This window comes from Apteryx rowi, unplaced genomic scaffold, assembly GCF_003343035.1.
Source record: "Apteryx rowi isolate R43461 unplaced genomic scaffold, aptRow1 scaffold_16, whole genome shotgun sequence".
Classification (NCBI taxonomy): Eukaryota; Metazoa; Chordata; class Aves; order Apterygiformes; family Apterygidae; genus Apteryx; species Apteryx rowi.
Genome location: NW_020447863.1, coordinates 3,515,784 through 3,540,291, shown reverse-complemented (window position 1 = coordinate 3,540,291; position 24,508 = coordinate 3,515,784). Strand labels below are relative to the sequence as shown.

General features: G+C 42.4%; 1 protein-coding gene across 1 annotated transcript in view; it reads right to left on the bottom strand.

Moving 5' to 3' along the window:
* Positions 1 to 1,287: 1,287 nt before the first annotated feature.
* The window catches only part of TNC (tenascin C), a 48,076-nt gene continuing 24,855 nt past the window's right edge, over positions 1,288 to 24,508 (bottom strand). The window contains exons 13-24 of the mRNA XM_026059704.1: positions 17,628 to 17,900; positions 12,934 to 13,056; positions 11,506 to 11,649; positions 10,221 to 10,340; positions 9,606 to 9,749; positions 8,600 to 8,730; positions 7,471 to 7,603; positions 5,381 to 5,532; positions 4,289 to 4,385; positions 3,423 to 3,584; positions 2,004 to 2,167; positions 1,288 to 1,460 (exon numbers count right to left, since the gene is read on the bottom strand). Coding sequence (XP_025915489.1) covers positions 1,350 to 1,460; positions 2,004 to 2,167; positions 3,423 to 3,584; positions 4,289 to 4,385; positions 5,381 to 5,532; positions 7,471 to 7,603; positions 8,600 to 8,730; positions 9,606 to 9,749; positions 10,221 to 10,340; positions 11,506 to 11,649; positions 12,934 to 13,056; positions 17,628 to 17,900 — 1,754 coding nt within the window. The 3' untranslated portion in view covers positions 1,288 to 1,349. The remainder of the gene's footprint in view (positions 1,461 to 2,003; positions 2,168 to 3,422; positions 3,585 to 4,288; positions 4,386 to 5,380; positions 5,533 to 7,470; positions 7,604 to 8,599; positions 8,731 to 9,605; positions 9,750 to 10,220; positions 10,341 to 11,505; positions 11,650 to 12,933; positions 13,057 to 17,627; positions 17,901 to 24,508) is intronic.

Here is a 24,508-nt window from a genome sequence, read left to right as displayed (position 1 = left end):
AATAGCTACCACTCCACATTACGTCTTATTCACGGAGCTGGTCACATCTGCTCCTACCGAAAGCCTCTTCTTGCCCAGCCACATTCCAGTGATGGCAAAGGAAGGGGCAGAAACATTTGCTCTGTTTTAAAAAGTGCAACCTTGAAGTAGGGTAGAGAGACTGGATTAAAACAAAAGATCTTTTATTGTCTTCACTTGAAGAATATGATACAGAGGAACTACACATAACGTTCATTCATATAAAAAAGAGAGCCCTTTATTTACACAAGTGTTCAGAGTCACCGTTGGTACCCAGCCCCAGCTCTGCATTTTCCTTGTTCTCCTGTGTTAGCTATTCCCACCTAGACGGAGCAAGTGTTGGTCAGTAACACTTAGAAATACATGTAAAAAGCTTTTGGGCAGAAAAAAGAAGTAGTATGTTCTAAAAGAAATCAAATCATACAGGCCTTTCACTGTAACAAGCCCACCACAATACTCACAACCAACCACTAATAAAAGGAACCGTTTTCTGTATGTGCTTAGCAGCCCGACCCATTCTCAGCCTTTCTTTAACTTCCCCATGTAAGTAAATATACCCTGGACATGCACAAACTCAACATGTATGAAAAAAAGTAGAAATTTATTTAAAAGTAATTGTGCTTTTATTAAAAAAAAAAATTTACAATCAGACACTGTCCTGCTGTGTTTCGGAAAGCATGGTTCTCTTAAAAATGACAAAAACTTAGCTTATTATTATCATTATTATTATTACTTTGTCATTATATTAATAATATTAATTTTATGCTTAAGTTTAAAAACATACTGCTTTCCCCTTCCCACCCCATCCTTCTCTGTGGTACTTGATATATATATAAAAAAGGCTTTCCAATGACCAAAGGATTTCAGTTATAACTAATAATAATAATAATGATAATTAATCATACCCATTTCTGCGTGTAAAATATGGCTGGTTCTAAAACAAACTACCAATGTACAAGCTGTTCTCCCTCCCCTACCCTGGGCCACCCAAGAGATAGTCAGACTGTGCAAGAACTTCATCCCAGAGGCTTTCTGAGAAAATAAAAATTAATAAAACAACATACAACCCTTGAGATCATTGTCTTTGGTGTAAAGGACATCAACTGTGGGCAGCTGGAGCTGCTCTGCTGAAAACGCGGTGGCTGCGTAAGGCTTGTTGTTGGGATGCTGCAGAAGCCTCTGTCGGACCAAGTCAAGGGTCGCTGATGCTTTGGTAAGGTTACCAGCTCCTCACACCCCACCACCCCATGATGCCAGAGGATCCCCCCTCACCCCCGCTCTCTCCCTCCCCCCCATCGCCCTGCCTGTAGCCCTTTCATCACCCCGGGGCTTTACGCTCGCTTTCGTCTTCCTTCCAGATTTCGGAAGCTGGAGGGTCTCAGCTTCATCTCTGCAAACTGGATGGAGTACTCGTGGCCCTTCCAGTGGAACCAGTTAACACCCTGCAAAGGCAAAGATGAAGCATGAGAGGTTGCATATTCACTTGCCCTCTGTTTTCAGCCTTTACTGCCCTCATTTCAGATTGTAGGTTCAGTTTTCTACCTCAGGGAACAGAAGCACAGCAAAGTTAAGGGGCTTTGGGAAGCACAGGCCAGGGCTCTAGCACGCACAGCCCATATGGGCCAGACCGCATGCTGTCCCCCAGAGCTGCCACTCTTTGCCTGGCCTTCATGGCAGAGAAAACATTTTGTTTCACATGTGGGAACCTACGGTTGAATGGTTGATAGTTCTTCCCTGCACATTTGGGATGTTCCCATGGAAAAACATATGAAAAAAATCATCAGTATTTCCCCAGCTGACATGAAATTATTGTTTAGTGAGAAATTGCCCATGTCTTTCCCTACAATCCTTTGGCCTATAGAGTGGGCTTTATGCTCTGACATCTGGCTACCTGAACCACCTGAATGAATGAATGAACAATAGATCCACTATTGCAATTCCCATTCTTCTATTGCATTATGGAAGCCTTCAAACACCAAGCTCACCTGACTGTGGCTGTTGTCACCATATCTGCCCATCAGATTGACTCGGTGACAGTTCTTGTACCAGAATGCACCCTTGTATGACAAAGCACAGTTGGTGATGGCAGAATCATTGTCTTTGTCGAAGGTGGAGAAGGACCTTCCATTATGGTAGGTCATGGAGTCACCTGGATGAGGGGACAAAAGAAAGAGCAGGGTTCTGGTTTGCATGGTTTAGATTACACGGAGGGGACCATTCTGCACAAAATATTTGCACTGTGCCATGCGCCAACTGTAAGGCCTGGCTGTGTGTTTTTCAAAGTGGACTTGTTTTACTTCAGAAGGAAGTACACAGTTTTTGTCATTGGAAGCCACTCAGAACATTTTTCCGGGTCATCTGTAATCCCCAAGCTATTAAATGGTCATTCATGCAGCTCTATTTCTGCACTTCTTATTGTAAACCAGATTTTGGCCCTCTGTACATAAGGTAGTGTAAACAAGCCAGGTTCAAAGGGACCTCCACAAAGAGCAAGTTGAGGCCAGGGGAGTCTCCACACTTAGCTGGCCCATGCAGTTAAGCTACTCATCTTCATTAGCCAGCAACACAGCATACAGATGTCTGCCTACTGTTGACTTCCCAGGCCCAAGGTCTGGGTGCCCATTTATAGTTGGGTGCAACGAGGGAAGCCTTCAATATATGCATGGAGTTGAGCTCATATTCAATGCCTTCAGATCTCCTTTTACTTAGCCCTGAACACTCATGAAGAAGAAGTAGTCAGATCAGATCCTACTCGCAGTAGCAGCCCCCAGGTTAAATCCTGTAATAGACATTCATTCTAATACTGCTGAAAAACCTTTGTCTGCACCCCTATTAGCTGTGCAGAAGCTCATGTGATGGTCAGAGGGCAGAGTCCACAAACGGATCTTCCTGTGATCTGTTTTATACACCTTGCACTATAAAAGTATTTCCCTTTAAGACATCCTGTGGAGCTGGATTTATGTCCTACTCCTCGGAAGCCCCAAAGAGGACTCGATAAGGGCTGCAGGGTTTGCCCCAGTATAATTACAAAAGGCAGATGATTTGTTCAGCAAAATTGTATATCATGTTATAGCAGGAATATAGCATATTCCACTGACAAGAGCTGAGACTGTGCCAAGCTATTATTAGCTGCATAAATGACAGTCAAGCATTGCCCAAATGAGATATATGTCTGTTTAATACACTGGTTTATATTCTGTCATAAGCATGCCATAAAAAGTGGCACCTAAATGAATGGAGGATTTAGAACGGAAGCATAAAAGATATTGATATGTTCATATTTTCAAATGCCTGACACACAAGAGGTACCTGCTGTGGAGATGATCTGCCACGTTTACACATTGTTACTCTGAGCCAACTGGGAGGAAATAGTAAATCAGAAGAAAAAAAATATATCAGCTCACCTGCTGTGCCACTGTATCCATCTACTTTTAGCCGGTACCGGGTCTTAGAGTCTCCAACGCTGAACCTGTCATAGACAGCATAAGCTGTCTCACCTCTGTCTCGCAGATCCACACGCAGCTCGTACTGGCCCTGAGTAGTGATTTTGTGGAGGTTCTCCAGACCTGTAGAAATATATGAATGATCCATTTATCTCCCCATGTTTATTCTTCTACCATCATGTTATCTCATAAAGGGGATCTAACTGGCCTGTATAGATACAACAGGACATAAACACTGGTGAGGAAAGAGCTTTTTGAGCTACAGGATGATGTTAGTACAAAAACAAGTAGTAAAAAATGGGTTGGCAGAGACTTTAAGAGATTTGCATGGACCTTCTCAACCTTTCTAATCACAGCAGCATGTAACCCTTTGGGAAAAATTATCAAAGGTGTGATGCATGATCACCAAACAAATGTTGGGCAAGCTTTGAAAATTTGCTTTTTACTTCTATTTTTGCTTCTTTGGGCCATTTGCTTATGTTGCTTGGGGTGTTCTAGGTGTACAGGAGGAAGAAGGTTTGAACTTGCGCCTCAAGTAATCATGAGATTTCTTACAGAGCACCAGGGAATGCTGATTTGGTACATTCACTGACCCAAGAAGAGATGATATTGATGAACTGCAGCTGGAGGGGACTGGATAGGATCCAACAATCAATATATTCCTCACAGCATGCTCCTCCTAGTCTCCTTAGCCCTATCTTCTTGCCACAAGGGGTTTTACAAAATACTTTTGCCAACAAAATGAAGGCTGCTAAATGGCTCCTAGCCTTTTGGGGGTTGTCTTTTTTTTTGCTTATTTGTCTTTAAGATGAATTCTTGCCACTTACCTATCCAGAATTCATCCTTAGGATCTCCAAAACCAGCCACATAAGTCCTCCAGTTCTTGTAGAAATCTTCCTTTCCATTTTGGCGCCTCAGAAACACCTACAATCACAGCATACAAGGAGCATTATCGTCATACTGCCTTTGACATAAGGGGTACTAGCAGCTCTGACTTTTACACGTGAAGAGCTTGGCACTGATGACTCCCCCACCCCTACCATCCAAAGCAGCAGTCCCACTGCAATTACTGAATCGTATCAAGTCTGTTGAATGCTCCTTGTTTTTTAAAGCAAGTCTCTAGTTTGCAGGATTCCCAGGCTCCTCTGGGTTTTGTGGCCTTTTAATTCTTGTCCCCTGCCTTTTTAACAGCCCCTCATAGCTCTGTATTGCTCAGACAAGTCCTTCTACATCCCTCAGTGTCCTACCCACACATTTCTCTAGTTCTTTTTCCCTTTCTCTGCCTGCGTTGCTCCAGCATGTTCAGGTTCAAGGCCATGTCAGAGGAGAGCACTGGCATTTTTACTGTTGTTCCTCCATTGTCTTGGTGGGACATGTCCCCTGTAATGGCCTGGGAGGCCTAGCCGGCCACCACTCCACGCGGCTGCTGAATGAACACCTTCTCTGGCCTGGCTCCCCCTACGACTGTCTGCAAGGGGTAGTACCTCTGCTTTAATCTCCTTCACTCTCCCTGCTGTCTAAATTGAGTCAGTCCACCTTCATCTTACCTAACTAGCTAGTTTAGAAGGTGTATATCTAAYCTAAGATGGTCATTTCAGCTCCCCCTAGAGCCGATGGAGAGAGATCCATGCTATTTGGCAGCAATTTGTGCTTTCCTAAGTGCTGAGACCACTGACACGGCCCATCCCCTGGAGATGCCTCCCCCTCCTCTGACTACAGAGAGAGCTGGCAACCTAGCTTCTAGGCATGGAGGTGTCCTACACAAGACAAAATTCCCAAATTTTTAGACAAGACAGCCCTACCCTGATGGAGTACTATGAGAGACACTGTAGGAGACCAAGGCTGGGATCTGTTACCCCTTCTCATGGCAAAACCAGATGACAGAGAGGGTTGTTTCGGGCCCTCTACCCGTTACTCACAATCCATCCGCCCCCATCCTCGCCCATGTCGCAGAAGACTTGCAGAGGCTGCGCCTTGTCCCCGTTCAGGTAAATCGTGTAGAGCCCAGAGGCAGTTTCTCCATTCAGGAGAGCCTGGGAGCAGTCTTTAGGATAAGGATAGAGAAGACCAGCTGCAAACGAAAGAAAACAGGGAACAGTCCTTAAGAAATCAGCAATTACAAAGAGCATGTGGAAATCAGGTGACTCACGTAAGAATCTGTATTGGGTCAATGGCACAGCCAGGTACAGAGCCCAGAAGTTCAGGCCATAATTGCTACCCTTCATACAAAAGATTTACAGTAAACAGCAGATGATGTAGGTCATAGAAAATATTCAGAGACAAATTTGCCCTTTAAGTAAGCTTTTGCACATCTGTCTACAGTTTTGGAAGTGGTCTGAATGCTAAACAACTAACTCTGCTATGATAGGAGTGCATCCTCCAGCTAAATATTTAAATGGCATGAGCTGTGTATACAGTAGCTTTTGGGTAAAACCAAACCTACAAGTCTCTGATTATGTGATAGAGAAGGGAGAGAGAAATACAAAGGCAGGACAACAACCAAAAATAAATAAATCAGGAATTATTTGCTAGCAAGTATAATACTAAATACGTTATAAAACTAGGCTTTTTTAAAAAACAAAGCAAATAATGACAGTTGAAACTACAGGGAAATGTTGCTATGCATTTCTTTCTGACAACAAGCTAATAATATCATCGCAGTAAGTACAATTTCTAACCATAAAAAAAAGCTTTTTTTTTTTCTTTTTAATTCACTAAGGCCATTAACTTTTTAAGCCAATGGTGCAATTAAGTGATGTTCTGGGTGGGTCCATAGGAGAGTTTCCAACTGTTGCTGCCCACAGAGTGACTGTTACTCCCTCTCCAGTGTGCTGAAGATCCCTGTCTGTGTCTCAGCTACAGAGAAATTTGCATCAGCTTTGGGATTTGGGGGAAAGCATCTCCCTGCAGGGAGCTACTTCAGTGTTTCCCTCTCACTGAAACTAATAGGATGTATGCATACGTTTAAAGTTAAGCCCAGGCTTAAGCATTGTCTGAACGAGAGGCTGACACTGTGTTTGCATGGGGGAAGGTACCCCGTTCAGTTCCCGCTTATGACCAATTTAGCAAATGTCACTTAAATATACCCAGATTCAACTCTTCTCTTATTGCTGCTTGAAGATCATCTTGAATGATCTGGTGGAATTCACCCTGCTTTATACAAGAACTGACTGTGAGTAGACCTAGGGCTCTGTGACTTTTATTAGCATTTCTGTGAGTCCCTGAGCTGAAGTTAGTGCAAGTGGCAGAAGGAAGAATGCACACATTTGAAAGTCCTGCTGGGTCTGAAAGGCTGGAAACAGTGAAAAGGGAGACAAATGACAGGCAAGATTTCACAGTTAATACTAAGCAACATTTTATTTTCCTTGCCGTCAAAAAATGTGTCAGTGAGACCAGTGACTGCCAGCTATGTCAACTGTGAAGTGACCTTCAGAGAACCCAATTTATTATTGCATTCAGCTTGCTGGAGAGCCTTTCCTGCTAGAGCTGGAATGAACATGCCAGCGTGGCAGTGTGAAAACTGATCTCAAAGAGGAGAAAAAAATTGCCCAGGAATTCCGCTGACCGGTCTGAGGACCGCTGAACTGATTTTTCTGTACATGTTGGTTTGCTTCCTTTCAAGTTAAAATGCTGATTTGTTTTAACAGCTTGCTATGCCTCAACACACAAATAAATTGGAACGTCGGTCTGGATTTTAAAAAGTAATGCTCCTTTCAACATTTTACATGGGAAAGGCAGAATGTCTCATCAGGAGGACAACTATGGTGGTGAACATGGATGGATAGGAAGAAACGAATTTCATCCTGCCAGTCTGGGAGAAGCAGATGGGACTGAAGCTCAGGGAGCACAGAGACTTTTGCACTGACACTACCAGCGAACGAAGTGCTTACTGACAATTGTATTAAAAAACTTCTACGAGACTGTATCTGCTTATTGCAGAGCTCAGCTCTGTCCTGAGGGCAGTAACTTAAATGTTATTTCAGCTGCTTACACACTTTAAGGTTCTTACTTGTGGTGAAAATAGTCTGGATCACTTTGCTCTTCAGGGATTTGTTCAGTGCCTGAAGTTTCACCGTGTATTGAGTAGATGGGCTCAGCTCCGTCAGACTGTAGGAAGTTGTCTCAGGGCCTAGGATGACTTCCTATAGGGAGAATAAATAATACAGAGAAATCTCAGTGGGAAAATCATAAAGACTGGAACTGCTACATATTTTACATTTGCAGATGATTTTTATATAAATTATTTATGGTATTTTACCATTTAAATTAATAAAATACTTTTACTGCCTGAAGATTTTTATAATGCTAACTTTCATTAGAAGTATGAGAAAAGCTGTCTGGAAATGAATGTTTAATGTCATAATATTTAAGCTATGTAGCTTGAAAGCAAGTTAGCATAAATATTTACATGCCTTGAACATACATGTTTTATACATGTCTCTGTGAAACTCAAAAAAAATTGAGCAGGATTACCCTTTAGGACGTGCTGGGAAATACCACCCCCCAGTCTTCAAAAGACTGGATTTTGAACCTCCATGCTGACATAACTTTAAAACACTGCTTTTCAGTAAGCTCAGAGAATCTGCCTTCTTGAAAATCAGAACCCTTTCAGATGTCCCAAACTGGGCACCCAAATTCATCTGTCACTTTTGCTGGAGCTCACCTCATTAAGATTTAAGCATCCAGTGTAAGCCAGTCATGTAGGAACACAATAAAATTAATGGAGATCAAGAGACCTTTCCAAAGGCAATTCACCCTACCTTAAACACCTAACTTTCATGGGAATGCATTCTCCTGAGTTAAGAAAGGTGAATCCCTCTCTTTGGGGCATGTGAATTCATTCCATGGTACAGGTTTAGAATGAGGGAAAACGGCTGCTTGTGCCTTTTCTGTATCGCAGAGAGAGGACTGTCAAAGTTCAGGTTGCAACTAAGCTTCTGCTTCAGGATATGATTCAGGAACATATGTACGCAGGTTTTAAATTCACTTGTGTTCACGGCAGCACCTAAACACGTACTTCGCATTTTACCATGTTTAACTTCAGGCGTGTGTTTATGTCCCACGGCAATACACTACTGAGCATCCCTAGTGCTCAGTTTTGAGGCACAGCCTCTCTGGTTTGGATACAAGTGCCATACCTTGACTTTGCCATCAATGGACTCATAGATCAGGAGATAATCAGTGACGGAAGCACGTGGAGGCCTCCAAGTTATCAGAGCCGTTTCTGACTGAACCTCAGTGGCACTTAAATCTCTTGGAGCATCCAGTCCTGAAGGAGACAATATACCAGTTACAATCGCATCAATATAGAGTTAAGTACAGAGGCTGTCTTATGGGCAGGATACTAAAACAGGCCAGGAAAGCAAACTTTTTCTCTACAGAAAACTGATATTTAAAAAAATCATTAATTTATTCATTAAATTCATTTTGTGATTAAAAAATAATTTTACCACGGGAAGTTTTAAACTGCAGATATTTATCTAAGTTAAAATATCAGCCTGTTTTAGGCACTTTGGTTTATAAGCGGTTGCATTGAAATATCTTTTGAAACAAAGCTGTGCCTTTTAATATTTCATACAAGAAAACAGATCATATTCTCAGGAAAAACATTTTGTTTCCAAAGAAGCCTCTTTGGAACAGGCAAACTTTTCATATAATATACTTTGCCTGGTTACAGCCTCTCTTCTCTACCATAATCATAACACTGAATTTGTGTGGCTCTGTTCTTAACTCTTTACTAAATGCCCCTGGATGAGGCAAGTGTGCTCAGTAAATGAGCAGTCTATGCTCAGCAAAATGAGAACAGTGCATCATTTCACTGATATTCAGAGGAAGCCGTCAGGATGGAACCAGCAGAACAGGTTCAGTATTAGCACCTCACTATTAGTGCCCAAACGAGTGCTCCTGTTCTTACTTCATGCAAGAACTGCTGTAGAACTGGTGACAGAAAACTATCTCCTTGGCCAGCCAGGTGACCTTCCATCAGGGGAAAACACAGTGCAAAGACTATCAAAATTCAGATTTCTGGGCCAAAAACGTACAATGTGCTGGATGGCTTGATGGTATTGGAAAAATGTAAACCTGGTGGGACTACAAAAGATGGCAGCTCTCCCCGTCTCCCCACAGTGAGGCATGACACAGCACCTGTAGTGAACTTGGTGGAGAGGGTTTCACTCCTCTGCGTGTCCTTCAGCGCGTGGACCTTCAGTATATACTCAGTTGCAGGCTTAAGGACATTCAGGTCATACTCCACAGTGTTTCCTGACACCATCTGAGTAACTTCTGGCTCTAAGAAGCAAATACACAAGAAGAGGACAGATCCTGGCTACTGTTCAGCAGGACAGACATGTCACAGTTTGCTCAACTCCATGCTCTGCTCAGTGATCATTTTTTGTACCAGGTGGGAGTAAGCATGCATTAGCAGTGAAAGCACAGACCTCATTTCTCTGCTTACACCTACRCTGAATGTGGATTAATACCAGAGTCTTCTAACTAAAAGTGTTAGCACTCCCTAGTGTTCACATGAAATACAACACTGTATTTTTCCTGAATATCAGTTTTCTCTGTTCAGGTCTGAATTAGGAACTCGTAACTAAAATGATGGTGTTTCAAAATGCTTCCAATCAGAAATCTCCTTCAAATAACCGCTGTCCCCCCCATCCCATCCTCCTGGAATCACATTGCTGTACCCATTCCTGAGCATCCCTCTTAAAAGCTGTAATGCTGACAGCTCACTGATCCATCACTAACTCTTCTTACCATCCTCAGAAACATAGGAGACAACATAATTATCCACGGCAGCAATTGCCGGCTGCCAGGTTGCCAGCGCCTCGGAGTCTGTGATATTCATCACTACTAGGCCTGACGGGCTGTCCAGAGCTGAAAGAAAGAGAATACCAGATCGATGGAGTTAGACAAACACTCTCAGCTCCATGCAATGCTCTGCTTTAACGATATGATACAAAATGTGCAAACATTATTGCTTGATGCAACTTTTACGATCCCCCTTTGGAACAGCGGAGTTCTCCAGAAAAGACGTCAGTGCCTATAAAGAGACATCAGCTGCCTCAAATGAAAAGGGAGGTCAATGCCTGAAAAGATTAACCACTGGGAACAGACGTAACTAGCTCTGTTTTCAGATCTACTCTTGATATCATCACTCTTAAGGGCTCTGCCAGAGCTGACATATTTCTCTCAACACCTCAAGTCAGGACTGCTTTTTGGAGCGAACTCAGGAAAAAGCTTGGGAAAAAGAACTAATGTGATGGCAACCAATAGCCACTCTGACCTTCAGCTTGCCCAGCATGTTTAAAAATAAACCAATTAAACAGACAGCCAACCATCCAAAACCCCCACATGTCCTGCCTTTCTTCCTCATGGGACTCTATCTTGCACTTCATTTTATGCTTTTCCTGAATTGGGATAGATGTCTGCCTCCAGCACAACTAGAATGGGCTATAAATTTCACCTTATTATCCAAAACTCATCTTCTTGTTCCTTGCATCTCTGAAAACTTGCTGGTCCCCAAGAAAGAATGGATGAATGAGTCTGTGGGGTAAGATTAACAGGAGTAGAGTGGAACCCCATTTCCCGCTGGGATATTTAAAGCTATATTAGAGAAAATATGAGAGAGAAGATGTTTTTGTTTTAAGGATACTGGTCTGGAACTTGGGAGATCTGGAGTTTGAGTCCACACCAGAAAGCGGGATGAACTAAATTGAGCTGGCCCTTTACTCCCTCATCTGTAAAATAGTATTAATCAAACTTCTGGAATTTCTGATGCATTAGGACTGTGAACACATTAAGTGTCTTTGTCTCACTGCAAGTTGGTTCAGCACTTAACAGAATGGGAACCTGATTAAACTTATGAGCTCTAGTCTCATCTGAAATACAAACACAGAAAGGGAGAGTGGGCAAGAAAAGTCCTACAGTTTGTGGTGATAGCCAAAGTGGTATCTCACTGGGTCTTCGGCTCCAATTCCTGAGTCTTTTTTATGGCATGAACAATGCATTTGAAAATAACTATTTCTTCTGTGTGTATTACCTGTTTTCAGAGTTCCAGAGATGGGTTCGCTTTCTTCAAATCCTTTCATAGAGATGATACTAACAGTGTAGTCTACGCCTGGGATTAATTTCACCAACTTGGTCCTTGTCTTGCTTCCATCAACTGTAACAACACTGGGAGTACCTAAGATGAAGCCAAATACCAAGGGATTAATAACATAATGTTCCAGTAAATGCCTTAAGGATGTGTTTCAGCTGAAAGATATTGTGACCACTATGGATGAACTTGTGCAGAAGGGGCTGAATTTTCCCCAATCACTTACAATCACTAATGTCGAGGGACAAGCTCAGGAAAAAATACTGTTGCCATGAAACCTAAATCTAAGATATTGATTTGCATTTTTTCCTAGTGGTGTCAGTGCCAAAAGTAAGAAAAAAATGAACATTTCTGTTCACAAAAATACCAGAAGTTCTCTAATGAGACAGCTGAAAACACAGGTCTCTATATATGTTCATACACATAAAAGGACAAGGCTTGCTAGTTTAAATCTGTTTTGTTTCTTACAGGGGCTGGAGAAAGATAAGCTAAGTATAAGGAATTTCTCCCTTACCCATCTTATCTCAAATATAGATACAGTATTTCAAGAGGTCCTGCATATGTGGATGAGGACTTAGGACATATATTTATTTCAAATTCTGGGTTTATTCCAGCAAAGCATTTGGGCAAATACTTCGCTTCAGGATTTTGGATTGCTCCTTTTCTTCTGTGTGATTACTAATATGTTTAAAGTTGCATGTGTGCTTACATAGTATGTTGTCTAGAGGCCTCTATCTTGACCTGTCTTACTCAAAATGCACTTCTTCTGTGCTCCTGATATTTTTAATATTTGTTCTTTATGTGATTTTAGCTGTATCCGTTCAGAGATATCCCTAAGTAATGCTAAAAATCTACTTAAGTACAGGAAGTTTTTTTATGCTGAACACTAAAACAGAGATAAAATGGATGGAATGAAACAACATTGGGGAATACGAAGAAAACTCACTGCCTTGGAAAACTATTATAACCATGGATTATGATTATTATTTTCAAGGGCAATCTTTTCAGATATGCTTAGCTCATAAAGTGCCTATAAAAGAACGAGGCAGTTCAGAAATATGTCCTTACTTAGGAGGCTCAGTGGGAACTGAGCTTTTCGTGAATGCGGGCCCAATTAGACATGCAGCCATACAAGCATCTAGCTCCGAGCTCCCTTGCAAGCGTTGTCCATGGGATGTGGGACATGTTCACACAGAGGCTGGCCATTGGGACCATGTACGCTCACTTGTATTCCTGGTCAACAGTTGGAAGGCACAAGAGATGATCTGTGTAAGATTGCTACACACTGAGTGATGGACACCAGTGCAACTAACCTTTTCTGCTGGCCCCCTCTACCCATCTTCTTCCCTCTCCCTCCTTGTACTTACTCACCTCCCGTGACAGGGACGTAGGAAATCCGGAAATTCTCCACGCGGGTGCGTGGCGGTGTCCAGCTGACTGTAGCTGAGTTTTCCGTGATGTCCGAGAAAGAAATTCCCTTGGGAGATCCAACAACTGCCAGTGGAGAAGAGAGGACAAAGACACCACATAGAAAGAAAAAGGTAAATCGTTTGTTTATCAGTCCTTCCTGCTGGAAGAGTGATTTGTCTTAGTCTTCTGTTCCAAGAGCTGATGCTATCAATATTCTGTCCAATGTGACAACGACGCAGGGAGCGCCAAAGAGTTAATGGTTTTAATACATACTGAGAGCAATAATCTATTTGGTCTAAATTTTGCTTTTTCATTGAAATTACAGTAGTGCGAAGCTTAAAATTCCCCAGACATGTATCTATATATCATGCCCAGGGAAGCAACAGAAATTTCAGTGGTTACAGAAAAGTATAGAGGATTATTTATAGGAATACTGTTCTATTACCTAGGGTTCATTGTAATTATCATCTTCTCTATCCAGCTTCACTTGAACGATTTTTAGTTTTCTCATTGAGTGACATATAGCAGACAACTGCTGTTGGCAAGGGCAAGAAGCTTCTTCCTGAGCACAAAGTTCCTGCCAGAGGATGCCTAAAAAAGACTTTGATTCACTTGTTTGAGAGGATGGAGCCCTCAGTGCACTTAAGCACTGACTGTCTGAAACTTCTCTTGGTTTCAGATTAGAAGCAACAAGTTTTTCTTCTTGGAATCTCTATCTGAGACTGTGGCTTTTCATAGGTAAATTCAAGTACATCCATCCAGAGGACATCCAAGTACATYCATCACAAGGAAGGCACTTGGGGTTGCACTGCAGCTCTTTGGTGTACAACCCAGCCTCACCCTATATAAACCTGAGCACTACATCTGCCCATACAAGATAGAGCAGTAAAGCAGGACAGATTCACTGGTATGATCCCGTTGTTTTGCCTTGCTGTCGAAGTCCAGTTTAACTGGATTTCCTGCTAATTTCGGAGCAACATGATGCTGCTAGAATAGGGGGAGAATGCAGTCCTTTATACACTACTGGTGGGATTTATGATGACTTATAAAGGGATGTAGGATACTGCATTTTTTTTAAACACATAGGCATGCATACAGCCCCAAACACCTTAACTCTTCCACTAGAGGCAGGGTGTTGCAGCTGCACTGCTTGGAACCAGATGTTGCTCCCTTTCAACAACTGCCTTGGACACCTGGATAGTAAAGAGAGCGCCTGCTTGTCAAAACCTAATCTGAAGATGCGAACCAACATCTACCACAGTCCAAGTAACATTCCAGTCAAAGGCTTAATTAAGCTACTTCAAAATGAGCATGGAAAGGGCTTTTGGAAGCACATGGGAGAGACCTGCCACTTAGAAGTTTACATTCAGCATCTCATTTCCAATTCGCCTTTTTGACTGTAACCAAAACAATCTTGACATGTGTTAAAAAAAAATAAACAAACAGCCCACACAGAGAAGGCCATTAGCACAAAGGCGACAGATACCAAACACCAGCCATGTTAAGAGTGGTGGAGACAGGTGGTGGGCAGGGGAAGGGGGGCAAGAGGAGAAAAGAAATGACTGTGCTTGAAATAGCTTGAAAAGAACATGTCTGCGGGAAAGAAGTCTAAGAGGGCTGTTTGTTCCATGCGTCCCCAAAGCTCTAGCAGCAATGCACTAAATCAGCTGGAAGGCAAGGAAAGAAAAATAACTGAGCTCTCAAGAGAAACATAAATTATTCCTCTGGAGCTCACTAGATATGCTGGGTTTATGGGGCTCGCTTATAAGGAAAAGCCAAAGAAAGAAAGCAAAAAAATAATAAAAGATAAGGAAGAAAGCAAGGTAGGGTTAGTAAAGCTACACGGCACCCAGAGTTGCTACCGATCCAGCTACAGTCTGAGGGAAACAGGGAGAACACAAAATAGCCAGGTAAGGAAGAGGAATGAAAAGCACAGATTTTCCTGCACAGTGCAGGTGCCCTTAGCAAAAAGGGCTGGTGGGAAGTTGTTCAGGGTTTTCACGGACACAGGCAGTTCAGCCTTGCACAGAAAATAAAGCCCCCGATCCAGCCTACTCGGGCTCTGCAATGCACACATCCGGGGGCACAGGCTTCGTGCTCGCGTTCTGTGCCGGCGGAACTGCTGCGCAGCAGACGGGTCACGGGAGCTTCGACGTGAGAGGTAGAGACTGGCTGGTGATTAGAGTTGCCCCTCCCGTACTCAGAGCCAGGAAAAAGCAAGTCCCATGTCCCCAACTATCCCAACCACGGCTACGTTTCTGAGAGCAAACAGCATAAAGAACCACCACAGCAAGCATCAGTCCTGGAAAAGTCCCTGAGACGTAACAGAGCTGTTCCCTTGAGCACAGGRAAATGAAAAAGGAGCAAATGAAACGATCATCTTCAGCTACCTGAAAGCCAAGATTCAGCAGGCATAAAAAATAGGCAGTGAGTTTCTGTCTTGCCATTTATAAAAAAGGAAAAAAATTAGGCGCAGCTGTTGGGCAGATAAAGACAATTCGCGTTATCCTCCAGCATCATCCCCAATAAGCTGTATGAGAGACTGAGGACCTTCCTAGGCTGCGAGGTTGTTAAAACATCCATGGTACCTGAGGAGCTGCTATTTTTCGTTTTGACTAAAAAATTGTTCCTTCGTCACTAACAGACTACAGGAATATGTTCATTAGTTCTTTTCCCCTGAGTAACAAGAAACATCAGGCTACACTTATCGTGTACGAATAGCACGTGAGGTGTTCGGGGATCCTCTCAGATGAAAAATGCCACCACAGTGCAGCAAAACACAATTAGAAGATATAGATATTTTATATATAATATATATATATACATACATTTGTCTAATAACTCGTAAATCAAGGATCTAGTTAGATGCCTTGGTGGCCCCAGCTATGTGGTGCAACCTGTGGTCTGAGTTATTTAGCTGGGTTCTTGTGGATCCAGCTCTCCTATCAATTATCCATAGACTATTTACAGCTGACAAACATCTTTGGGGCTGCTGGCTTCAGTATCTGACGTGTTCCTAAATCTCTCTGAAAGGGCTGAATAAAAATGTAGTCATGAGGAAAATGATAGCCGTTAGTGGTTTACCATAAATAATCTGGGAGTCAGTAAAGACGGGGACAGACTGCTAACAAGTGCAGCTGACTTTAAACATCCCTCTCCATTACAAGTCGACCCTCACAAGCGTGGAGAAAGGCGGCGTGTGATGGATGCATGTTCTGGTTCATGTAAAAGTCTCGGTGAGTGTATATATTCCCTCGCTGTTTATTCAAGGGAGGTGATGGCGGTCAGAAATGTGCCTTTCCGTGCTAACAACTGGCATCACAGACCTTGAGGTGAACCATGAGGCCCTCACACACTGAACTTATGCTTCCTCTTCTCCTCGCCCTCCTCCCTAACTTAGGTTGATTTCAAATTATTACACTTTAATATCAGCAAGCTCAAAATTTTTAAAAGAGAATTTGGGTCAAAGGGCATGGGTTCATTTGCTTTAAATAAAAATATTTTGTTTCGCTGATGCTTTAAAAATAATAACTTTAAAGGATTTAAATAAGTTAAAATGCAACTATGATTTTGGTAGAAAAAATGGAAAGGCTTCATTCAAAAGTGCCAAATTGAAATGCTTCAAATTGTGAATCCTTTTTTGATTATATTAATCTGAGGAATTCAACCTGAGCCTCAAAAATTTTTTACTTGATTAGTATCTGCATATTTTCATAGAAAAACAATATAAGAAAGAACATACATCCAGGTACAACCAGCAAACAAATTCCTCCTCACTGACGCTGTGCAAATGAGGCTTTGTTCTGGTGGACATTTTTCAGAAACATATAGAGGTTTAGGCTAACTTCAGACACCAGACATTTGCATTTTCATTTAGAAGGTTTCTTTGCCAGTGTGAGACGATGAAAGGCAAGAGCTCCAGCTTTGTGGAATCGGTAACTGAGGATCAAGGCTTTGGTATCTTTAAACAAAACAGCAGTAATTGGCACTCATACCTGCTTCTTTTCTTCTAGATGATTTTACCTGGATAATTCACTAAGATAATTCACTTCAGGATACTTGACACAAATGAATGGGAATATATAGCAACTTCTGCTGGAGGATTTCAAAGCACTTCACAGGCATTGAAACTTTAATTTTGCAAGAAACTCAAATTTACTTTGAATTATTGAGCAGCTGTTACTCATAGTAAAATCGATCTGAGTTAATGGTGCTCAGTCCTTTGCTGATCAAGTCATAAACAAACTTCTCAATACCTCTGGCAAATTCATTTCATCATCCCTTTTTTCCAAGTAGGTAAATTGATGTGAAGTGGGGATATGTAATTAGTCCCGGGAAATCATTGATAAAGCCTGATACAGACACAATATATTTCTTGGCTCCCAAATCCAATGCTTTAGTTTCTAGATTCTGCTGCCTACTTGCAGACCATGGGAATAAATAAATAAACCACATTAAACAGATAAAGACAAAGCTAAGGAATCAGAGATGATTGATTATAAATCAGTACACTGCATAGAACAGAAACTTGAATGAGGGACATGGAGAAGACAGTCTGAACACATCAGTAACAGCTCAAACCGTCTAGGAAAAGGAGACACATTAAAAGAAACAGGGATGAACATGTTCTGCTTTTGTTACTGCAAAGACAATACCTGTGGTTGCTACTGCACTTATGGGCTGGGAACGCCGTCCACTGCTAACTCCATGGAGCTCAATTTCATACTCAGTACCCTCTTTCAGCCCCGACATATCCTGGGTGCGCTCATGGCCTGGTACTGTTAGTTCCAGTGGATCAGATCTCCTTTTTGTATCCCTGATTTTTAGAACAAAACTGTCGAAAACCCCATCATCTGCAGTCCAGGACAGACGGAAGCCCTCTGGAGTAGCATCTGAAACCAGAAGGTTGTCGACCTCCGGTTCTGCTTCTAAAAAAGGAGAAGATAGCAGTAGGGAAAAAAAAAAAGATGACTTTTTTAACCAGCTCATTAGTGACCTGCCTGAGGTCTGGATATAGCACACTGCAAGAATCCAACCACAGTTCAAAGAAAGGGAAACAATCTGCCTGTTATTAAAAAAAAAAAAGTATATTAGCATTACACACATTCTGAAGAAGATATATGTGAGGTGTGGGCCTGCTCAAACTTTTCACTATTTCATAGCAAACCCAGTATATAGACATACACCATTTGCCTCTGCCATGCAAAATTAAACATGCTTATAGTAAGTTTGATGTGCATTTGTCCCTTGCTTTTCACTGAGTTACCCATCCTATGCGAAACCTTCATGTATAATAGAAACAAGCTCTTGTTACAGATCTGCAGCCATGCCTATAATATTGTCAGATCTCCCTCTGTTAGGAGTACGACACAGAAGCCACTTGAAAGAGTCTTTTCCTTCATGCAAAACCCTTTTTCCATGCAGTTCTGGCCTCTGTAATGTTTCTGATCAGATAAATCCTTCACTTCTATATTAAGTAAATGCTGAAGCGACAACAGGGAGTCATGAAAATCCATATCCCTTAAACTGCACACTTAAATACAAAGTGAAAGACCTACTGTCATTAGTGAAAGAACCCACTCAAGAGGATCCCAGGAGTTCTAAGATATTAAGTAACTCTGAAGTATCTTTAACTCAGTACGGTCAAACATCATTACCTACAGATGCGTAACTGGAGTGCTGGTTTTTCAGCATCTCCAGTGCACTTATTTCTTCCATAGGAAGACATTCCCATTTATTTCCTCACCAACCTCCAATCAGGTAACCCTCAGCTTTACTGGTGCATAGTCAGCAACATGCAGATGAGCCTGGATGGGTATGGGGCTATGGAATCAGTCTGCAACGATTTTCCAAGAAAGCTCAAATGCAGCTGGAAAACAACAGCTACAATGAGTTTGAGTACATGAGCTAAGGTTTTACAGAGAGAGATGCCAACTTTATGGGTGGCAATGATCACACTTGACGGTCTGCAGGTGGAACTCACACAGAGAATGAAAGAGAGGAGGTCATGGGCAGGAAAGCCAGTATGACTCTCCTCTTGAATGGTCCTGATGGTTGGCAAGTTGGAGACTACTGAGGTGCCCAGCAGCTTTTAACAAGAAAAACTCCTGCATGAAGCCATTTTTTGTTAAAGACTCCAGTTAGAAGTAGCTGCATGACCATAGCAGAAATTTTCACCGCTCAACCCACATGTGATGCTTCTCTACTGGCTCCTTCTCAGAGCCAAAAAGGAAATGTCAAGTAAAAAGGAATGGAATTTCATTGGTGAACCTATCAATCATGAGGAGTTATGTGTAGCCACGATGCAGAAAAGGATGCAAAAGCCAAGGTTTGTTTTGCAAATGGATTGCATGAAACATCTTCCAAGAGGTGAGAAGAAAAGCAAGAGAGAAAGGGTGGAAGAGAACAATTTGTTCACGTTAAAATACCTGTAACAGCCATAGTGCTTAGGGGCTTTGTTTGGTGCCCCTTGGCAAAACCATAAAGCATAACCTCATAGCCAATGCCAGTAATAAGGCCTTTAAGCTTCAGTTGCCGCTGGGCTCCTGTAAGGAGGAACTCCTGTGGGTCCAGCAGCTTGCCAGAATCCACCACGACTACTAGAAAGTTGTCAAAGGCATTCTCCGATGCCATCCACGACACTGTGAACCCATAAGGGTTAATATCAGAGACAGTTAGGTTTTCCAGTGGGGGCATGGCCTCTAAGAGAAGGGAAGGTGCAAAAACACACAAAAAAGAAGCGAAAAACATTGCAAATTAGAAAGTGTCACAGATTCCACCAAATATCAACCACAATTTTTCCCCCCAAATATGGATTTAATGGAAATGCATAGCCAGGACGAGAAGACTAGGATTTTCAATGGAGCCTCCAGAAGTTAGCTGCTCAATACATCATTTTCATTACGGGTGTGTCTGCACCTCATCTCACAGGCTCCTTTGAAATTCCTTCAAAGCTCACTGTGTAAGCACATTTCTTCTGTTATACATGCACTATAAAAAAGCACTATATATATATATATAAATATATATATATGCACACTATAAAAAAAGCCAGTTGTAATTGAAACGGTTTTTGAAATGTTATGCACAAAGCTGTCATTTCCTTCCACTTGTCTCCACCATCAGTGCTTCAGGGACAAGCTTCAACTTTGGCATTCACAATTCCTGTATTTTCCATTCTTTACCTCTCTACTTCACATGAGTATCTCCAGCTTTTCCTTCCAGTGGTGGAGGGTCATTGATGCCAGAAGGGCAGCCAGAAGCAGGACATTAATCAGGCAGGGTTATAGCCAGTGCAAGTGCTAAATACTGGCAACACAGATTTTTAAGGGTATATGAGAGAAGCAAGAGCTTGCACTGGCTAAGGACAGGGGCTAATGATTGAAGAACAGAGCAATCATCTGCCCAAAGAGCTTCATAGACAGCTGCTGATGTGACATGTTGACAATTTAAAGAAATTCCTGGCAGTTTTTTTCACATCAACCTGATACGTGTCAAAGTTTAGAGGCTGAGGACCAACTTCTCAAAACTTTCTCGTCATAGCCCTGAAAAATGAGGCCAAATTTCACAGGATATTTTCTCAGTGTTTTATATTCTTTCAAAATCTGACAGGACAAATAGGGAGATCAACTGGCTCTGCTAAGCCTTGGGTCCCAGCCACTGCCAGTGTTTCTCTAAACTTTTCGGCAAGTCTGGCTTTCTAGTCCCAGGAGTTAATTCATCAAATCTTGCAATTACTCAAATTCTACTCACTTAAGAAAATATCAGTTGGTTAAACCCAGACCTTTAGCTGGGAAAAGGTTCTGAGTTTGGTTCTGACATTTCACAACTGTTGAAATTAATGCTGTGTTAGAATTTGGCATAAAAATTCCCTCCTGAAGTTTTATAAGTCCTTACATTTTGATGTTTACACATTGGGATGCTGTCAGAATTTTATTAACTTGAAGCCATTTATGCAACTTGTTTATTTGCTTCTAATCAAGCGTTCCCAAACATCCATGCTCCAGTTTGGTCTCTGGGAGGGTGGGTAAACAAATGAGACTCAAATGCCGAAACTATTTTCATGGGATAGGTGTTGAGCAACACCAACACTCTAAACCCAGCAGGTTTATGCGAACTGCTGGCACATCTTACTGCTCTGTAGAGTGTGCCACATATTTACCTAGCTGTGGGAAGCTTCCTTTCAAAATACCAATTTTCATGTTGCATTTTTCAAAAGGAAGCATCTGTGCTCTGGCAGAGCAAAAGAACAGGAGTTGTAAAAGCAAACACTGGTTCACTTCTAACTACAAGTCATCAGGGAGGCAAGTGCAAAATGCAACTATTTTCTTTAAGGGAAATGGTCAAGAAGGTTGCCTTCCCCAAAAACCACCAGCCCAGATGATGTGAGGGACACTGCTACTGCAGCTGCTGTTTCTGCTGTGTGTTGATGGAGTCACAACAAAAAGAAAAAGGCCTCAGTTTCTGCTTCAATCCTATTTAAGGCTTCCAGATGACTATGTAACAAGCCCTAGCAGAGCATACTAGCCACATAATACCTAGAATGCAAGCTCCATGGCATTTATTTGATGACTTAGATGGCATATATTGCTTAACTGATCCCAGTCAAAATCTGGCCAAAATATTCAGGTGTGAGTAAAGGATGCGTTGAGGGAACATTGCAGGACAAGAGGTGGTTTAAAATCCAGTGCTCTCTGGATCTTTCAGATGGAACTACTGAGTGCAAGATAAACTGCAAACATGAGGTGAACCTATTTCTCCCTCAAACTTCAGGACTTCAGGTTATTACATCTGGGAGAAAGACTCAGGAGGGCTCTTAACTCACTTGAACCTAGTGCTCATCCTGGACAATTTCTTTAAGCGTCAACATGACTGTCTGACCCATCCTCACAGGAAGCTAGTAAATGAAACCAGTGTTGCTGGAAAAGATATTCAGTGCTGTAGAGAATCTGTCCTTTCATCCATGCTGGAATATATATTTTTGTAAACCAATAAATAGACTCCAAACCTTTAAGCAGGTACCTGTCATGACAAAAGCAGTGAGGGGCTCTGTGTGAACACCTGCATCGGTGGTGCCCTTAATGTTAATGTCATAGCCCGTGTAATCTAGCAGGCCTGAGATGTGAGCGCTGCGAGCACCTCCTGACACCGTAAGCTCCTGGGGTTCATGTGCTGCATAAGAATCTCTAACATGTATAACAAACTTGGCAAAAGGCCCATCTCTTGTGGTCCACGAGAGGTTGAAGCTGTCGGGGGTAACGTTTGTGAGTGTGAGCGTGCCCAGCTGTGGCTCAGCCTCTGAAGGAGAGAGGAACACAGGTGAAGAGACAGCATTACTCAGTGGTGGCAGGGTGAATTAGTAGTGGACAGTTAGAGCTGCTTAAAGCTATGGCTGTACACACCCTTTAGCCTTGCTCTGCAGTGAAAGAAGAAGAAAGGAACATTGCAACAGCTATTTGTAAGGTTTTAGAAAGAAGCCAGGGAAATCAGTACTGACTTTTAATTTATCTTTCTCATTCAATTTTCCTAAACTCAATTTTCCCAATGAAATGTAGACCTGATTTACAGAAGCACCACCAGCATACAGCCCCCGGGTAAAACCATGGAAACTGCAGTTACTCAGCATTGAAAAGCTGATGGGGAGACCCAAATCCACAGCAAGTCCAAAGTAAGATAAAGGAGGATTCAGGCAGGAATTAGATAAGTCCAAAATGTACATCCTTGAAATCTCAGCTCAGGTTCTGCTTAATAATTCTGTTGCCTAGAGTTGTAGATGCTCATATTTTTGGATCCTGCAGTTTATTAGGGGTTTCAGTCCTAGCAGTGATTAGGTCAGCACCGATATTGGGCCAAAATCTCCCTGGGCTCCACAAATAAGGTGTTCCTCATCCTCTAATTAGGCACCAATAGACAATGTCTAGTGGACAGGACAAAAAACCTCAACACATCAGCAGTTTTCCTTTCCCTCCAAAAGGAGACTGCTGCTGGTCTCCTTCTCTCTGACAGTTCAGTGGTCAGGACACTCCTTCAGGAAGCAAAAACTTTCCTATTCTGCTGGAGGAAATTCAAAACCACATCTCTCCTCTGTTAGGAGGGAACCCTGTTTTTCAGGCTATAGCAGGAGGAGAGCTCTTCACCCTTCCTGGCTTAAAGTCGTTCCATTTAGCATAAAATCATTAAAGATTCACTAGAGCAGAGAGAGAGCATGAACATGACCCTGCTGTCTGGTGGTTAGAGAACCCTGTGTCTGCCCCCAGGGCTGATTCTCTACTTTTTGTTTTGCTAATTGGATATAAACCAGAACACCTAGGGAAATGCAGCCAGCAAGATACATGAGAGTAATTACATAAGTGATTCATGCTGGGAGAAAAGTAAGCAAGATACATCTCACCGACCAAGAGAACAACGAAAGAATGAAAACCTCTTTGTAACTAAAACATGAACTGCTGCAGGATGTTCCAACTTTTGCTCCCCATCCCTCATCACAAGACTTTTAAAAAATAGTTCATCTCCTTCTCCAGAAAAGTCTAGGAACAAGTGCATCCAAGTGGCCCCAGTTAAGGACACATGCTGGATCTGTTGTCATGCTGTCAACTAGTGACCAGCAGTGCCACCACGGCTGACAGTGAAGATGCCATCATGTAGGCATGGTACTTCTGAAGACAGGGGAGGAGGTCAGAAAATATTCACAATGCAAACAAGCATGGGTGAAGAACCCAGTGAAACTGAGCATGGAGCCATCAGCCCTGCATGCAGGTCAAAGAGGACAAACCGATCTTTTCCAATCTTATCCTGAAATGGCCACATTCCTTTACATGCCATTTGCATCCAGTCAGGCAGGCTCACATCATGACGCTCAAACTCCAGAGAATTCCACATGCAACAGAAGTTGAAATCATCTCTTCAGGCAAGTTTCAGTGAGCTCCCATTATCCCGGAACCATTATCACCATGGGAAAAGCTCTGGCATCCAGTGAAACCAGACAGGCCTTTCTCCTTTAGGACTCAAAGGTGTCAATGCAAGTGACAGCGGTGGGCTGAACATCAAGAAAGGGTGGACTTCCTTTTTGAGCCCAGCTCTCTGCTGGAAATGCATAAAAATACCAGGCAGAGAGGATGCTGGAACAAGCACAAGGTGGCTGGACCACTCCACACAGTTTTGGTTGGACATCTAGCATGCTGCCTGAAACTCCCATGAGAGAGGCAAATGCCTTGGAAGACATTTTACCTTTCTAAAGAAAGAACCAAAATGGCATGCAGGTGCCAGTCTGATCTGACAAAGACATGAAGGCCCCCCCCCCCCCACCAAGAACAAAGCAAGTGAGGATGGGATGAACAGAAAGATTATTCCAGATCAAATGCAAAGATATTCTGTGAAAAACAACCACCAGCTGGAGCAAGCCGGTTATATATACACAGAACTTGCAGTTAAGTGTATATATAAAGGAAACCAAACATGGTTTACCACTAGCTCCCTTAATGCTGGGGACACTTTTTCAGCCTTTTCCATTGTCTCAGATCTCTCTTTATCCAAGTGC